The 14,157-nt window shown below is 33.3% G+C and overlaps 1 protein-coding gene and 1 pseudogene across 1 annotated transcript; one reads left to right on the top strand and one right to left on the bottom strand.

Annotated features, from left to right (window-relative positions):
- Positions 1–888: 888 nt before the first annotated feature.
- On the top strand, positions 889–4,817 carry LOC120132409 (annotated as a pseudogene).
- A 6,755-nt stretch (positions 4,818–11,572) lies between these two features.
- LOC120132372 (iron-sulfur assembly protein IscA, chloroplastic-like) lies at positions 11,573–13,888 on the bottom strand. The gene is made up of 2 exons (XM_039149149.1): positions 13,417–13,888; positions 11,573–11,911 (listed from the first exon to the last, which is right to left on the bottom strand). Exons 1-2 carry the CDS (start codon positions 13,793–13,795, stop codon positions 11,769–11,771), a joined length of 522 nt encoding a protein of 173 aa, XP_039005080.1. The 5' UTR covers positions 13,796–13,888; the 3' UTR covers positions 11,573–11,768.
- Between the last annotated feature and the right edge of the window lie 269 nt (positions 13,889–14,157).

The raw sequence follows: 14,157 nt of genomic DNA, 5'->3' as shown, positions 1-14,157 counted from the left end.
AAGTTGAAAGTGTTGTAAAGTGGAAGCCGATTACAGATGGAGGCGATCCATGCTTTTGAATCGAAAAAAGCATGGCAAAGAGGACACGGTAGAGACAACCGGGAGATAGTTTAGAAGAGTTAACGAAGTTAACGTGCCACGTCAGATAAAACTAACGGGAGATAACTGAAAATGAATTAAAAGTTTAGTGATTTTATTACAAGTTTTAAAAATTGGTGACCAAACTGCAAGCAGAAGACTATTTATATACTTTACCCTTTTTTTAATTATTGTTTAAAAATAAAAACATCCAAATAACGCGTCTTTAACAAAGTTTTTTTTCGCTTTTTGGTTCCCCGAATTTTACCCTAATGAATTCATATTAACTCGTGTCGCATATCGTTTTTGGTGGATAAATCTCTCAACAGAGATTTGAGATCTGATTAAATAATAACAAGCTACTTACCACTTAAATCAACGACGGTTGATTGCCTTTAACAAAAGTTAACCCAACTAACTACATGTCTATTTTATAATAAAATAAAAGGTTTAATGTTTAATTTGTAATTTTTAAAACATTTAGCATTCAGAAGATGTTTTAAGAAAATTTAGGGATTATTTTCAAACTTTACCCTATTATAAAATCTAGGTTTCCTCCGATCTGCCGTCAACATTCCTCTTCCACTCCTTTTAATTTTGAAATTCTCAGGTAATTCTATAAATATTTATCGGTTGCTTTCTTCATCTTCTATATTCATAAATATTGAGGGAGGTTTTTGGGGATCTCAACAAGAGTTTTCAGCAATCTAATCGGAGAGAGGGAAGAGAGAGTGAGAGGGAGAGAGTACTTTCAGTTGGTGCCGAAATAAATACGGACGGAGATCAGACGGTGAGCAACGGCGTCGGTGAACAGTGATCGGTATGTTTAAATGTGTATGCTTTGAACAATATTATAATCATATTTACACATTATGTGTTCGTGATGTTGATGAATATACTGTGATGTTTTTGAAACAATCTCTATTTCGTTGTTTTTGTTGTTAAAGGGAGGGTTAATAGTAACAAGAGTTATAGTTATCTTATTAATTCAACCTTTTTAATTAAAAAAATAGATTTATTACTCAATTTGACAATGGACTTGCGGATTTGTTGAAAACTCGGAATTCTTATTTAATTGGATAACGGACTTGTCAAATTGTCGAAAACTTAAAACTTTATAGAGTAGGATGGATATATGTCTGTGTCTTGAGAAACGTAATCTATATATTTGATATCATTGCGGTTGCTGCTGGTTGTTTCAGAGTATCCAGTGAGGAAAAAAGCAGCTCAAGATGCATTGAATGGAAAACTGGAAATCGCTGGTCGAACCATTAAGGTAAGGTTGTTAGTTTCATGAGCATTTATGATGTAGTCTAATTGAAAGTCTCTTCTTCTGTGGCAATTACTGGCTCTTTTTTAGTCTTCCCAATTAACATCATTCGGGTTTTATTTATGTTTAGGTTTCATCTGTTACTGATCATGTTGGTACCCAAGACCCTGCAGCAAAATCTGCTGACTTTGATGATTATGAGGGTGGTGGTTTGGTGAGCTAAAATGCATATTATTATGGTTGTATTTTACTATTACTGTTTTTTTAGATTTGTGCTCAGTTTACCCCATCCTAATAGTAGTTCTTAGGAAATGGTTCTGCTTCTTTTTTGCAAAGTTGCTTTTCTTTTTTTTTTCTCTGCTTAATTAGTTTGTGTATCTTTTATCCAGGCTTTGAATGCTCAATCAAGAGCATTGCTTATGCAGAAACTGGATCGCTCTGGTATTGCAGCAAGGTAGGTTTGCACTTTCAAATAGTCGTTTGCAGCTTAATAATAGTGTAATACTAGAATACAGTACACTCACAATGTGAGTATTTATTATATTATTAATTTTAATTTGAAGAGAAATTATTCAGGTAGTTTTATGTAAACGTGGGAAGTTCTCTCAGCTTTTTAATTAATAAAGTTTTTAAGACAAAAATACTATTTTTTGTTGTTGTTTCAGTTTTGGATCTCCTATAAGTTTGAATTGTTGCACTTTACCTTAACACCAAACTCAGATTTTAATAATAACTAGAATTTCACAAATCCACTGTTTGTGTGAGAAATATATAAATTTTAATTAATTATATGTTATAATAAAAATAATACATGGACAAATTTTGGGTAGCTATTTTTAAGCAAAAACATGGGTTTACGTGGATGGTTACTTTTTTGTGTAAAAAAGCCACAAATATTTTTAATTTTAAACATTTTATTAAAATAACTATATTTGTTTTTGTTTTGTCTTCTTTTCCCCCAACAGAGTTAGCTTCACAGTAAGAGATTTTACGATAGTATAAATGTCTAATGTAATACTTTTGCAGTATTACGAGCTCCTTTGGAGTACCCCTCCTTAATGGATCAGCTCCTAATCCACAGGCTGTTATATACATCCCCAATTCTTCCTCCAATCATGTGTGCTACACCCCTTGATCCTATTGGACAGCCCAGTGAGTGTTTGGTGTTGAAGAATATGTTTGATCCTGCAACTGAGGTTTGGAGTTCTCTTGTTCTAAACCTGTTATTTTCTTGTTACCCTTTGTCTTCTTTTTTTTTTGGTTTTTGCGTCATTGTATGAGTCAGTGATTTCTGTAAGTTCTATTGTAGACTGAACCTGATTTTGATATGGAAATTAAAGAGGATGTAGAGGAAGAATGCAGCAAAAAGGGCAGGGTGAAGCATATATATGCGGACAAGTAAGCATTCCACTATTTGTTACATTGTATAAGCTAATATTCTTACAACCATTTACTTGTTGACCTTATTATTATGTTGTTGAATTGTGGTTACTATATACTTTTATAGCCTTTTTAATTAATAAATATTGAATGATTATCTATGTCTAGCAAGGGTGAGTTCTATTAATCTGTAAATATGTAATTGAAGATAAATTTTGGATGGCTACCTTTGTAAGGAGCTTGAATGTAGTGACGTATAGATACCTCTTCTTTCTCCATTGCAGTAATTTATTCCTTTGGATTTTGTGCATTAGAATTCCTAATATTATGCCTTACCTGTGTTCTATATATAATAATTCATATGAAGAATATGCATGGATTTTAATATTGGAATCTGCGTCCTTAAATTAGGTGTTCTATAGATGATGTATATCTTGTGGTATTTGACCCTTATTGTCTACAATGTAGGACTTCAGGTGCTAATCAATGACTAGTGACATCTTATTTTGTATTCAAAAGCTTTCTTAGGCTAATCATTTTAACTTGACAGATTTCCCTGTTCATTTTTTGATGAACGAAAAGTTTTAACTTTATTCGAGTAAAGAAGGATATGCTTTGCTTTTTCCAAAGTTGCATTTAGGGCAAAAAAAAATTCCTTGTTTAAATGTTAACACTTTGATATTTTGAACAGAAACAGCGCTGGTTATGTCTATCTTCAATTTGATTCCGTAGAAGCAGCAGGAAAAGCTCAACGTGCAATGCACATGAGATGGTTTGCGGGTCGCTCAATATCAGCCTTATTCATGGTAAACGTGTTTTCCACCCTAATATCAGCCTTATTACGGATGATTTTCAGTTGACCAAATTCATGAATCGTTGCAGCCACCCCACGCTTATGAAGCGAGATTTAAAGGATGAAGTCGGAGAATTCGACGATGATTTCTCAATGTGGATGGATGGTGGGTTTTTATTTTGTCAACTTTGTTTCTATATCCATACACAACTGGCCTAAATGTGTATAATGATTTGTTTACACACATTTGCGCTATGAACCTGATTTGCCATGTTTGGTCAAATTTCAAGTATTATTAGCAATCTCAGTTGGATTTCTGCTGTTGAATTCAGAAATGTCTTTACAAACGAGGCCAGCATCTCTATTCGAGCTGATTTTTCTAATCAAGATAGTTACATGGATTAAATTGTTTGGAATGCCGCTTCACTGTTAGAATAATAGCACCTTTAAGAGGATTGCACAACAATGGGGAGAATGCTTAGCATTGGGGGAAACGCACTCCAAGAATTGGGCTGCGAGGAGATGACTATTCTGATAGCAACTACTAGGAAGGAATTAATTGATGAAGTGGTAGACTTGGAAGCATGTAGAGATTTATTTCGAATTAGAGTAGTGGAAGTTCCCACAGTTAGAAGTGATTCTTTGTTTCGAAAGCGGGAAGAAAAAGATGGTGCGATTGTAGTCGATTATGATTCTCCGGCAGGAAGAAGCGTGGACTCATCGGAGGAGAAGAATTCCGAGAGGTGTTCTGAGGAAGAAGACAGTCAATTATTGTGTATGGGGATCAGAGCTGAAGGTAGCAACTTGTCAGGTGAGGATGAAGAGGAAAGGAACATAGGGGAGGAAATAATTATGGGTCTGAGGAATAATGTTGCTGGTCAGGGGAAGCTTCAAATGCAAATCGAGGAAGCGGTGGAACACGAGGTAGTGCTGGAAGCGGTGGAACACGATGTAGTGATGGATCACGTGCTGAGAGAGGCAGAAGATGACAACATGAAATTTGATAAGACTGCACGTGTTAATGAGGGGATGAAGGATAATTTAATAGATTTTCCCATCTTGGATGGTCGTTTAGAGTCAAATGAAGTGGAGGATGTGATTAATATGGGTCTTACAAATAATTGTGCTATCATAAGATCCAAGGGAGAGGAAGTCCAACATGATGGGGCTGTGGTTGAACGGGTGATTGGAAAACCCAAATCAGGGATAGTATGTGAGGATTTGGACCAGAGTCTTGGCTTGTCAACACAATTGAGGGACGTTTCTTTCTCGCTCAATTCCAGGCAGAACTAAGGAGGGGATTAATAATAAATATAGCTCTCTCTAAATAATTGAAGAGAAATATTCTGCTCCCCGTAGGAAGACTAGACTCTGCCGAAGCAAGATTAATCAGAAGAATGTGCATCGCGAGGAAGAATGGACTGAACTTGAAGGCTCACAAGTATTTTTTATTTCGGAAAACTATAGCAGTGGAAGAATTGGAAGTTTCAAGTGATTTGCATTTGATTATTGAATGAAGTTGGAGGTTCGGATGGTCTCCGATGACAAGACGAGCAATAAGTGGTAGAAAGGCAGATAGAGTGATTTTGAAGCTAGATTTTTTTACTCTTATACTGTGGAAGCTCATGGCTTTTGTGTTAGAATTTGGCTTTTTTGGAATGAGTCAGTTGATATTGAGGCTGGCAAGATGATGGATTCTTTCATAGTATCTACAGATCCAGGCCCTCCAACTTTGTTGGAGCTTTTTCCTAGGTCTTGTAATATGGAGGCAGACAAGTTAGTTAAGGAGGGGATTGGTTGATTGTTTCAGGCATTTGGTTGTACTGTTTTATGTTATATTCCAGGAAATGTTTAGCCGTTAAGTCTTCATTGTTGTTGCTAAATTGGTTAACAACTTAGCCAAAATTTATATTGTGTTAGTAGCTTAGTTGGTTTAGGCTGAGCTAGTTCTGTTGTATAGGGTTGTCTTCTGTTCTTTTTTTGTTTTTTGGTTATGTTGGGGGTGTTTATCTGGTTGTATCTTATGTAATTTCTTTTGGTTAATGAAATCTTTAGGCACTCTTTTCTTCCTTCCGTTGATTGAGGAGTTTCTCTACAAGCTCCTTTAATCAAGAAGGAGGTTTTTAACGAGGCCTTCAATTCCTATAAAAAAAAATATATGGCTGTGGGCGCTGGATAGTGTTCAACTGACTTCTTTTGTTTAACGTCAATCGTTTAAAACATGTTTTTAGGTTTCACTCAAATTATTGATCTATAAGTTTCTTGTTAGGAGAGGAGAATAAGAACTACAAAAAATTATTAGAAGGAAACCGGAGAATAGAATTAAAGTTGTTAATTAGACGGAAAATATTTAAAATGTCAGACTTTTAGCTAAAAATATGCTAAGATTTTATTAAAAAATCATCTCTATGTTATTACTTAACGAGGACTAAAATAGAAGGTGAAAAGGCACAGTAGCTTTACTATTGAATCTGAATGAATGGTAGTAAACGCTACACAAACCGAATCACTTTGAAATGAACAAGATTTGTGAGTTTTGTATCCTTGTCAACATAAAGGTAATAGAGGGTGGGGTGTTTCATATATAACCAAAGACCTAACTAGAGAAGACAAAGGTCATCCATTTCAATTCTCAATAGCATTTGTTCCTCTTTCTCCTTCCAACCAACTCCTACGAGGTGTGGGGTCTATGACCAATTTGGTCACAAAATTAGCCACCATCTTAAGAATGCCATTGAAAAAGTGACATCAAGTTTCACTAAACCTCTCCACATAAGCCAAATCCCACTAGAAAAGCTCATCACTTCAACATGGTAAGAATATTAAAAGATACTCCCATCTTTTAAATCTTTATAATTTAGTCTTCAATTCAAAATTGGATTGAATCATAATTTAACCGAAATAGTTTTTATACTGAACACTCGTTCGAGGACTTAAAATATTAAAATAAATTTCACAACTTATTTTATGATCATCAGATATCGAAGAAATGGATTCTAAACAAAGTATTGTTGGGTTCAAACTCTCATAATTGTAATTTGTAATGTGTGATATGTTTACCTGTTAGAAGCACTATCTAGCCAAAATTGATTAAAAGAACATATAATTCAGTTTAGCAAACCTAAAGAGTTTTCAAGACAGTTCCCATACTTATCAATTCATCAATCTCTGTGACTATTCTGTCACTGCCTAGCTTTTTAAAGATGTACGAGGATAACATGTTGGAGCATTTTCATGTTCATTCAAATTTCTAATAATTGCTTAAATTACCAGACATGGACTCATGTTTTTGTTAATATTTTCCACACATCATATTAAACCTGGACCAAAATGAAAAGCTTCATTATTCAGCAAAATTCTATAAAGAATAGAGAGTTATTATAGCTCATCAGTTCATTCTTTTCACGAAAAATAATATAGAAAAATGTATAGATTTTGAAGAAATATTCTCTCCCGTGGTAAAGACGTCATCCGAATGGTCCTTGACTTAGTAGCCGTGCAAGATTTGAAAATTGAACAACTCGATGTTAAGACGGCGTTTCTACATGGCGATCTAGAGGAAGAAATCTACATGGAGCAGTCTGAGGGATTCAAAGTTCCAGACAAATAAAATCTAGTGTGTCGTCTGACTAAGAGTCTATATGGGATTAAGCAAGCACCAAGACAATGGTACAAAAAGTTCGACTCTTTTATGGCAGAACATGATTTCAAAAAGACGGAAAGTGATCATTGTGTCTTCACGAAAAGGTATGCAAGTGTCGACTTTCTCATACTCTTGCTATATGTTGACGATATGTTAATTATTGGACAAGATCGCATGAAGATAGTTGCTTTAAAGAAAGAACTAAGCAAGAGTTTCACCATGAAAGATTTGGGATCGACTAAACAAATCCATGGGATGCGAATAACTCGTGATAGATCAAAGATATTGTTATGGCTATCCCAAGAGAGATATATTGAGAAGGTGTTGGTAAGATTCAACATGCACAAATCAAAGCCGGTTAACACACCACTTGTTGGACACTTCAAGCTGAGTTCGAAGCAGAGTCCCACAAGTGAGAACGAAATGGAGCAAATGAAGAAAATTACATACTAATTTGTAGTAAGAAGTCTCATATATATGCAATGATATGCACAAGACCATATATCGCCTATGCAGTTGGAGTCTTGAGTTTCTTCTTGGTTAACCCAGTAAATGAACATTGGGTTACAGCCAAATGTATCCTCCGATATCTACGAGGAACTTCCAAAAGGTGTTTATGCTTTGGAAAAGGAAAACATGTGTTGGAAGGATACACAGATGCAAACTTGGTCGGTGATATTGATTCGAGAAAATTAACATCGGGATACCTAACTACTTTTGCAGGGTAGTTGTCTCATGGAAATCAAAGTTGTAAAAGTGTGTTACATTGTACACTACTGAGGCAGAGTAAATCGCAACTACTGAAGCTTGCAAGGAGATGTTGTGAATTAAGAATTTGTTGATGGAGTTGGGAATAGATCAAGAAAGGTATGTCTTAAAGTGCGAGAATCAGAGTGCAATTTATCTTGCAAAGAATTCAACATTTCATTCTCGCACAAAGCACATAGTCACTAGATGTCATTGAATCCGAGAAGTTCTCAAAGAAAAGCAAATACATCTTGACAAGGTTCACACAGATGAGAACTGGTCAGACATGATAACCAAGTAATACCGACAAAGAAGTTCGAAGATTGCTGTCAAGGTGTCGGCTTGCTACTATCTCATAATTAAGTCGAGAGGGGGATATTTTTTGGATCCCTCCTTAATTGGAGAGGTTCTAGAAAATTCTAGAGCTTTCAGGAGAAGTATAGAATTTTCTAGAGCATCCCAGAGAACTATAGAGAAGTGTAGAACTCTCTAGAAGCTTGTGAAAGAGTGTGGAATCCTCTGGAATATTCTAGAGATGTGTGGAACCTTATGAAAGAGTATGAAAGAGTATGGAATAATATGGAAGAGTATAGAAGAATATGGAAGGGAGGGGAAGAGTGTAGAGCTTCTTAGAGTGTGTGGAGCATTATAAATAATTAATCTCCACCCTTGGATGTAAGTAATCTCCACCATTCATTGTAGAGGTGGAGTAGTATAAATAGGGGTGAGAGACTTCATTCCTAACTATCCAAGAAATCCAAGCTTGAGAAATTAGAGAAACTAGAGAATTAGAGAGCCTCTTTGAGAGAGAAGAGAGATAACTTGGGAAGTCTTTATCCTCAAGCTTGAGTGAGTCACCAAGTGTGAGTCAAATTTTGTGAATACATCTTTGTAATCCTACTATTCTTTAGTATAGTGAAAGAATCTCCAAATTGGAGAATTATACGCTTGTGTTCTCTTTAATATCCTTAATCTCTAAGTGTTTATCTTACCTTCACGAAGCGAGAAATATCGTGATTCCCAACATTGTTGCCATGGAGAAATATCCAAATCTTTGAAGATTTCATTTTCCATATGCCTTACAATGAAATCTTCAAGTTTTACAAAAAATGCAGGGTTAGTATAACAACTTTATGATATTATCTTCAACCTCCTCTGGTCCAAATGAATATATTGAAAACATTCATCAATGCGTTTCATTATTTCAACAAAGATAAATATGTGATCAGCAATGGCTTCCATTTATTTCTAAAAAAGATTGTTGGAATAGTGTTTTGGGAAGAAGTATGGAGTGAAAATGGGGTTTTGGGAAGAATGCTCAAAACAAAATTCTTGGAGTGGAAATGGGGTTTTGGGAAGAAGCTAAAACATAATTCTTGGTTAAAAAAGAAGTGAACTTAAAGTAAAACAGAGAACATGGTGATTTTGGACAGGATAAGAATTATTTAGGGTCACTTTGACATGTGTTGTCCTCTGGTTTAAAATAAATAATCATGCATGATTGAGGTGGAATCGATCTCATGCTAATTGGAAAGACAAGCAAGCGTTGAACCACTAAGCTAACATTAAAATTCAGTTTAAATTGATAACATGGTGTATATAGTGTATATCATTATGTATAAATAATTAATATGATTTTATGATAATTTATGTATTTTTTAAATAGAATATTTTATGTATCTTAACTTAAAAAATATATTTTATTTTTATTTTAACTTATTAAATATATTTTTATTATCAAATTAAATTAAAAATATATTTTATTATTATTTTAGTTTAAAAATATATTTTATTCTTATTAATTTAAATATATATTTTATGTCATCTTAACTTTTAAAAATATATTTTTATTATCATTTTAACTTTAAAAAATATATTTTATTCTTATTTTAAATTATTAAATATGTTTTTATTTATATATTAACTTAAAAAATGTTTTAATCTTATTTTAACTTAAAAAAATTTAAATCTTATTTTAACTTAAAAAAATGTTTTAATCATCTTAGCTTAATAAAAAAAATGTATTTTTTATTTTTATTTTAACTTCAAAAAATATTTTTATTTTTATCTTAATTTAAAAATATTTTTAACATATATTTAATAAGTTAAAGTAAGATTGGATACAGCCGTCCAATGTCGACGATCAGGTTTTGAATAGTCGTCCAATGTCGACGATCAGGTTTTGGATATTCCGACACACCCAACTGTTGAACTTAAAAACAACGGTCCTTTTGCTCAACAAGTATCTCCTTAGCTTTTATGACTACTGTTATCCAATCTTACAATGTTTCACATGCTCTCATGGCTTGTTACAATTACGTGGCTATAAATTTCCTTGAAATAGTTCTAAGACAACATATTTTGTCGAGGAAGCAGTTTTTCAATATCTTGGCTTGTGTGTCATCTTTTATTTCTCCATGGTATGTGGGACCACTTCTTTAAGGTATGCTAGTGTTGTTTAACCAAGCTATTGTTGTTCAAGTTGAACCGTGATTGTCATTGACAGTGGTCAAAGGGGAAATGCTGTTGACGGTGGGAGTGGGAATGGGAGGGTGAGGGTGGGGTGGGTTGTAATTTGGGATTAAAGTTCATGAGTAAAATTTAAGAATTTTATTTTATTATTATATTTTAATTATATATTATAATTAAATATTAATAAAAATACATATCATCATTATATATTAATAGAATAAGTCATGTCATGTATGTGTTAGAGAGAAAACGGTCAAGTGATTAAACAAATCTAATGTATAAAATTTAGTAAGTAAATTAAAAAAATTAAGAGTACAGTGAAAAATAAGAGAGTAAATTAAAAAAATTGAGTGGTGTAGTTTACCCTTATCAAATTGGGTAAAGATACTCCGCTATCAACGCTTCCAGAAACAACCCAATAGTCGTTTGTGATTAGAAAAAAATGGTGTTGGGTTTGTTTGTAATTAAGGCTCGGGTCTGTTGAGCCGGTTGTAAATAGAAAAAAATGGTGCTCACATATATATATATATATATATATATCTAACTTCTACTTATAAGATTTGAACCTTGAACCATTGCAAGTTATACAATTATTATAATTTTAACCAAAATAATATTTAAATTAAGTTTGTATTTTTTTTAGAAATTAAATAAATAATTATTTTAAAATAACTAAATCGATCTCGCTCCTAAATGTTAACAAAATTATGCAATTCAAAATAGTATAATTCTTGAATACATTAGTGGATAATTTTTAAAACTTCACAACAAAAATAAAGAGTTTTAAAAAAAAAAATAAACGACATACAACGTTTCTTCTTCAACTAACTTTATCGTTAATGTATCAGACTTACATTTATATATTTTTTAAGGTGGTAACTAGTTTAACTTAGATATTTGTTTCGATAGAGTTTTGTTAATTCCTTGATTTAGTTTAGTAGTTAGACATTATACTCTAATCAAGAGGCTAAGGGTTTAAGCTTTTTCAAAGTCAAAATTGATTTTCGTTTAAATTGAATAAGATAACAACACGTTTAAGACTGATGAAGAGAGAGAGAATGACACACACACAAAAAAACCATTAGCTGTAGGAAATGAATTATTTATCACAAGCTAAAATGGGTGCCAGACTGCCAGTAAATACACCAACCATACATTCCCAGTAATGATAAATATTGTCAAGGCACCCGAGTTTGAGGGAAAATATTTTGTATGAAATTAGTTATCTACGGCACATTGCCATGCCTTCATGGAAGAGAGAAAAGAAGACATGAAAGGTGGTAGAAACGAATCACAGAAACTGGAAAGATTTACATACAAATGTTGTAATACAAGAAATGGAAGAACTATAATTATCTGTTTTGACTGTCTTTCTAAGTATAATTTCACATTTCTGCATTAAATGATTTACCGCAACCGCATGTCTGGGTAGCATTTGGGTTCTTGAAAGAGAAACCTCCACCGATAAGTGCATCACTGTAGTCTAACTGCATTCCAAATAGGAAGAGGAGGCTTTTTGGATCACACACTGCAAAAACAAGCAGAGAAAGGATAAGCATCTATTTAGCTTACAAGTCAACACCCAAAGGAAAATGAATCAAGCAAAGCATCATTCAGTTACAATATCCTTCCCATTAAATGTTCATTCTAACATCACAATAAGAAGGGAGACCAATTTGCACTCACAAGTTTTCTGGGGATAGCCTAAATTATACGTACCGACACTAGAGTAAGCAAATAACATCAGTATGTGCCAGTGGTACAAAAAGCATTCTGATTTCAACAAGGCATTGTCATGTTAAAAGTATTGATCATAAAAACACGAAATATAATCCTGTCATTTTATGCAAAGATGCCACATTCCTCCAAACAAAATTCATAATTAGTTCTTGAAATTTAGCAGTTAGAGAACAATTGCAAAGTGTTTGATGATCAAAGAACGGTGTAAAATATGCCAAGCATGAAAATAATTGGGAAAAAAAACCTTGTATTCACATGTAGAAATCTACAAACAATAATGCCAAGTAAATATCTAGATGATGTCATTCTCAATCTCAGAAAAGAGAAGTTATAAAATTTATATTTTCAATAAATAATTCTTTGAATTATTGTAGGAACTCCAGAAATGCACATAGAACCACGGCAAAATGCTCAAGTTGGGACCAAATCTTTAACATCTAAGACTAAACCTTTTATTTAGTTCCATTAAGGGCTCAACATTTTCAAACGTTTACAGATAAAGACTTCAATTTGATGAAAGTCGGTATATTTGGAGGACAAGCACCAAATAATAAAAAGAAAAATTAATCATCTATTTTAATTTAGAATTAGTTTGTTGGAAATTATGATTGCAGTTGAGTTTAAAATTTATATTTGTATATGTGAATTCAGATATCTGCAAGATATTGCTATAACGCTATAGAATCCAGATTTTGATTAATAGTAATATTCTAATATACTCTGATAATAAACAAATTCAGATACATGAAAATTAATCGTATTAATATACAGATATTTCATAACTTGCCGCTATCCATAATCCACACTCCCTTAATCTGTCAAAATAGGTCTTAGTTTTACCCCTCCAACTTGTTTTCATAACTAGTAGTTTTTACAGCTAATTGCTGAATATTCCTAGCATATTACTCTATTCATTGCTTAACAATAATTTTATAAAAATTCTGCTATGGTAAAATTTTCCACGTCTTTTGGGGTTATTCACGTTACAATTCTTCCATCGTTAAAATTTCGCAAAATTTTCGGACTTGGGATCTTAATTCAATCAAATTCGGAGTATTTTCCCTTGAAGAATCTATCGAACACAATATAATTTGCCAAATTTTGCTTATGTTATAGTTCTGAATCATCCAATTTAGACTTGTGATATTTCTAAGTCTAACGACCTTTTATCTAGCAAAATCCTAGAATCAGAAGACTAATTCGACCCCTTTTTTTCCTTCTTCTAATCGCATTAGAAAGGAGTAGAGAACATTGTATATAACGAAACAAGAGACGGAAATGATCAAAACTCACCAATTGTAAATCCTTCATATTGAATGATTGAATCATCAGGTCTAGCATTACTTCTCTTCTCAAAATCCATTGTATACGACATGCCCGAACACCCGCCTTGCTTAACCCCAATTCTTAAGCACAAATCCCCATCACGCTCTGCTCTCATCTTATTCAAGTGCTTCAAAGCATCATCCGTCAACGTAATAGCCAGCGCCAGCCCCTCCGCCGTTGACGGCGCCGGAACCACCGTTGCTCGAATTGAAAGGGGTTTTCCGCCGCGGAGACCGGATCGTGAAAACCGTAAAGAAATGGATTTCGGGATAAAGAATTGATGATTCGAGTTGTTTGAGAAGCGAAGAAGAGATGGGCAGTTCGTTGAAATCGAAGCAATAGCCATTTTCCGATGAAGAGAACTCAAACGAGGAAAAAGATTTACAGGTGGGTTTTTTTAGCAGTTGAAGATACTGCATTTTGTACGCAATTGGGTTGAGATTTTTTTGGAAATATTGGAAGATCAAGGCCGTTGGAGAAATGTAGTTAGATAAATTTAGAAATGGATCAACGGTCCAAATAGATTTGTTTTTATTCCTTAATTTTTTTTAAAAAAATAAAATAATTGAGGCCTGCAATTTTTGCTGGCTTTTATTATTATTATTTCAATGCATGAGAGTCTTTAGATCCATTAATAATTAAAAATAAAAATTTTGAAGGTGAAAGAATAATTATTTTAAGGGTAAAGTATAATAATGGTCACTGAAC

The sequence above is a fragment of the Hibiscus syriacus genome, unplaced genomic scaffold, assembly GCF_006381635.1.
Source record: "Hibiscus syriacus cultivar Baekdansim isolate YM2019G1 unplaced genomic scaffold, ASM638163v2 tig00110562_pilon, whole genome shotgun sequence".
NCBI lineage: Eukaryota > Viridiplantae > Streptophyta > Magnoliopsida > Malvales > Malvaceae > Hibiscus > Hibiscus syriacus.
Note: the sequence above shows the minus strand (reverse complement) of the source record. Positions and strands in the feature narration are given on the sequence as shown.

Bases quoted from the DNA above. Each gene is read 5' to 3' on its own strand.
- LOC120132372 (XM_039149149.1), bottom strand. From the start codon at position 13,795: ATGGCTATTGCTTCGATTTCAACGAACTGCCCATCTCTTCTTCGCTTC. The intron at 11,912-13,416 runs GTGAGTTTTGAT...TTGTTTTTGCAG, and splicing joins ATATGAAGGATTTACAATTG to TGTGTGATCCAAAAAGCCTC.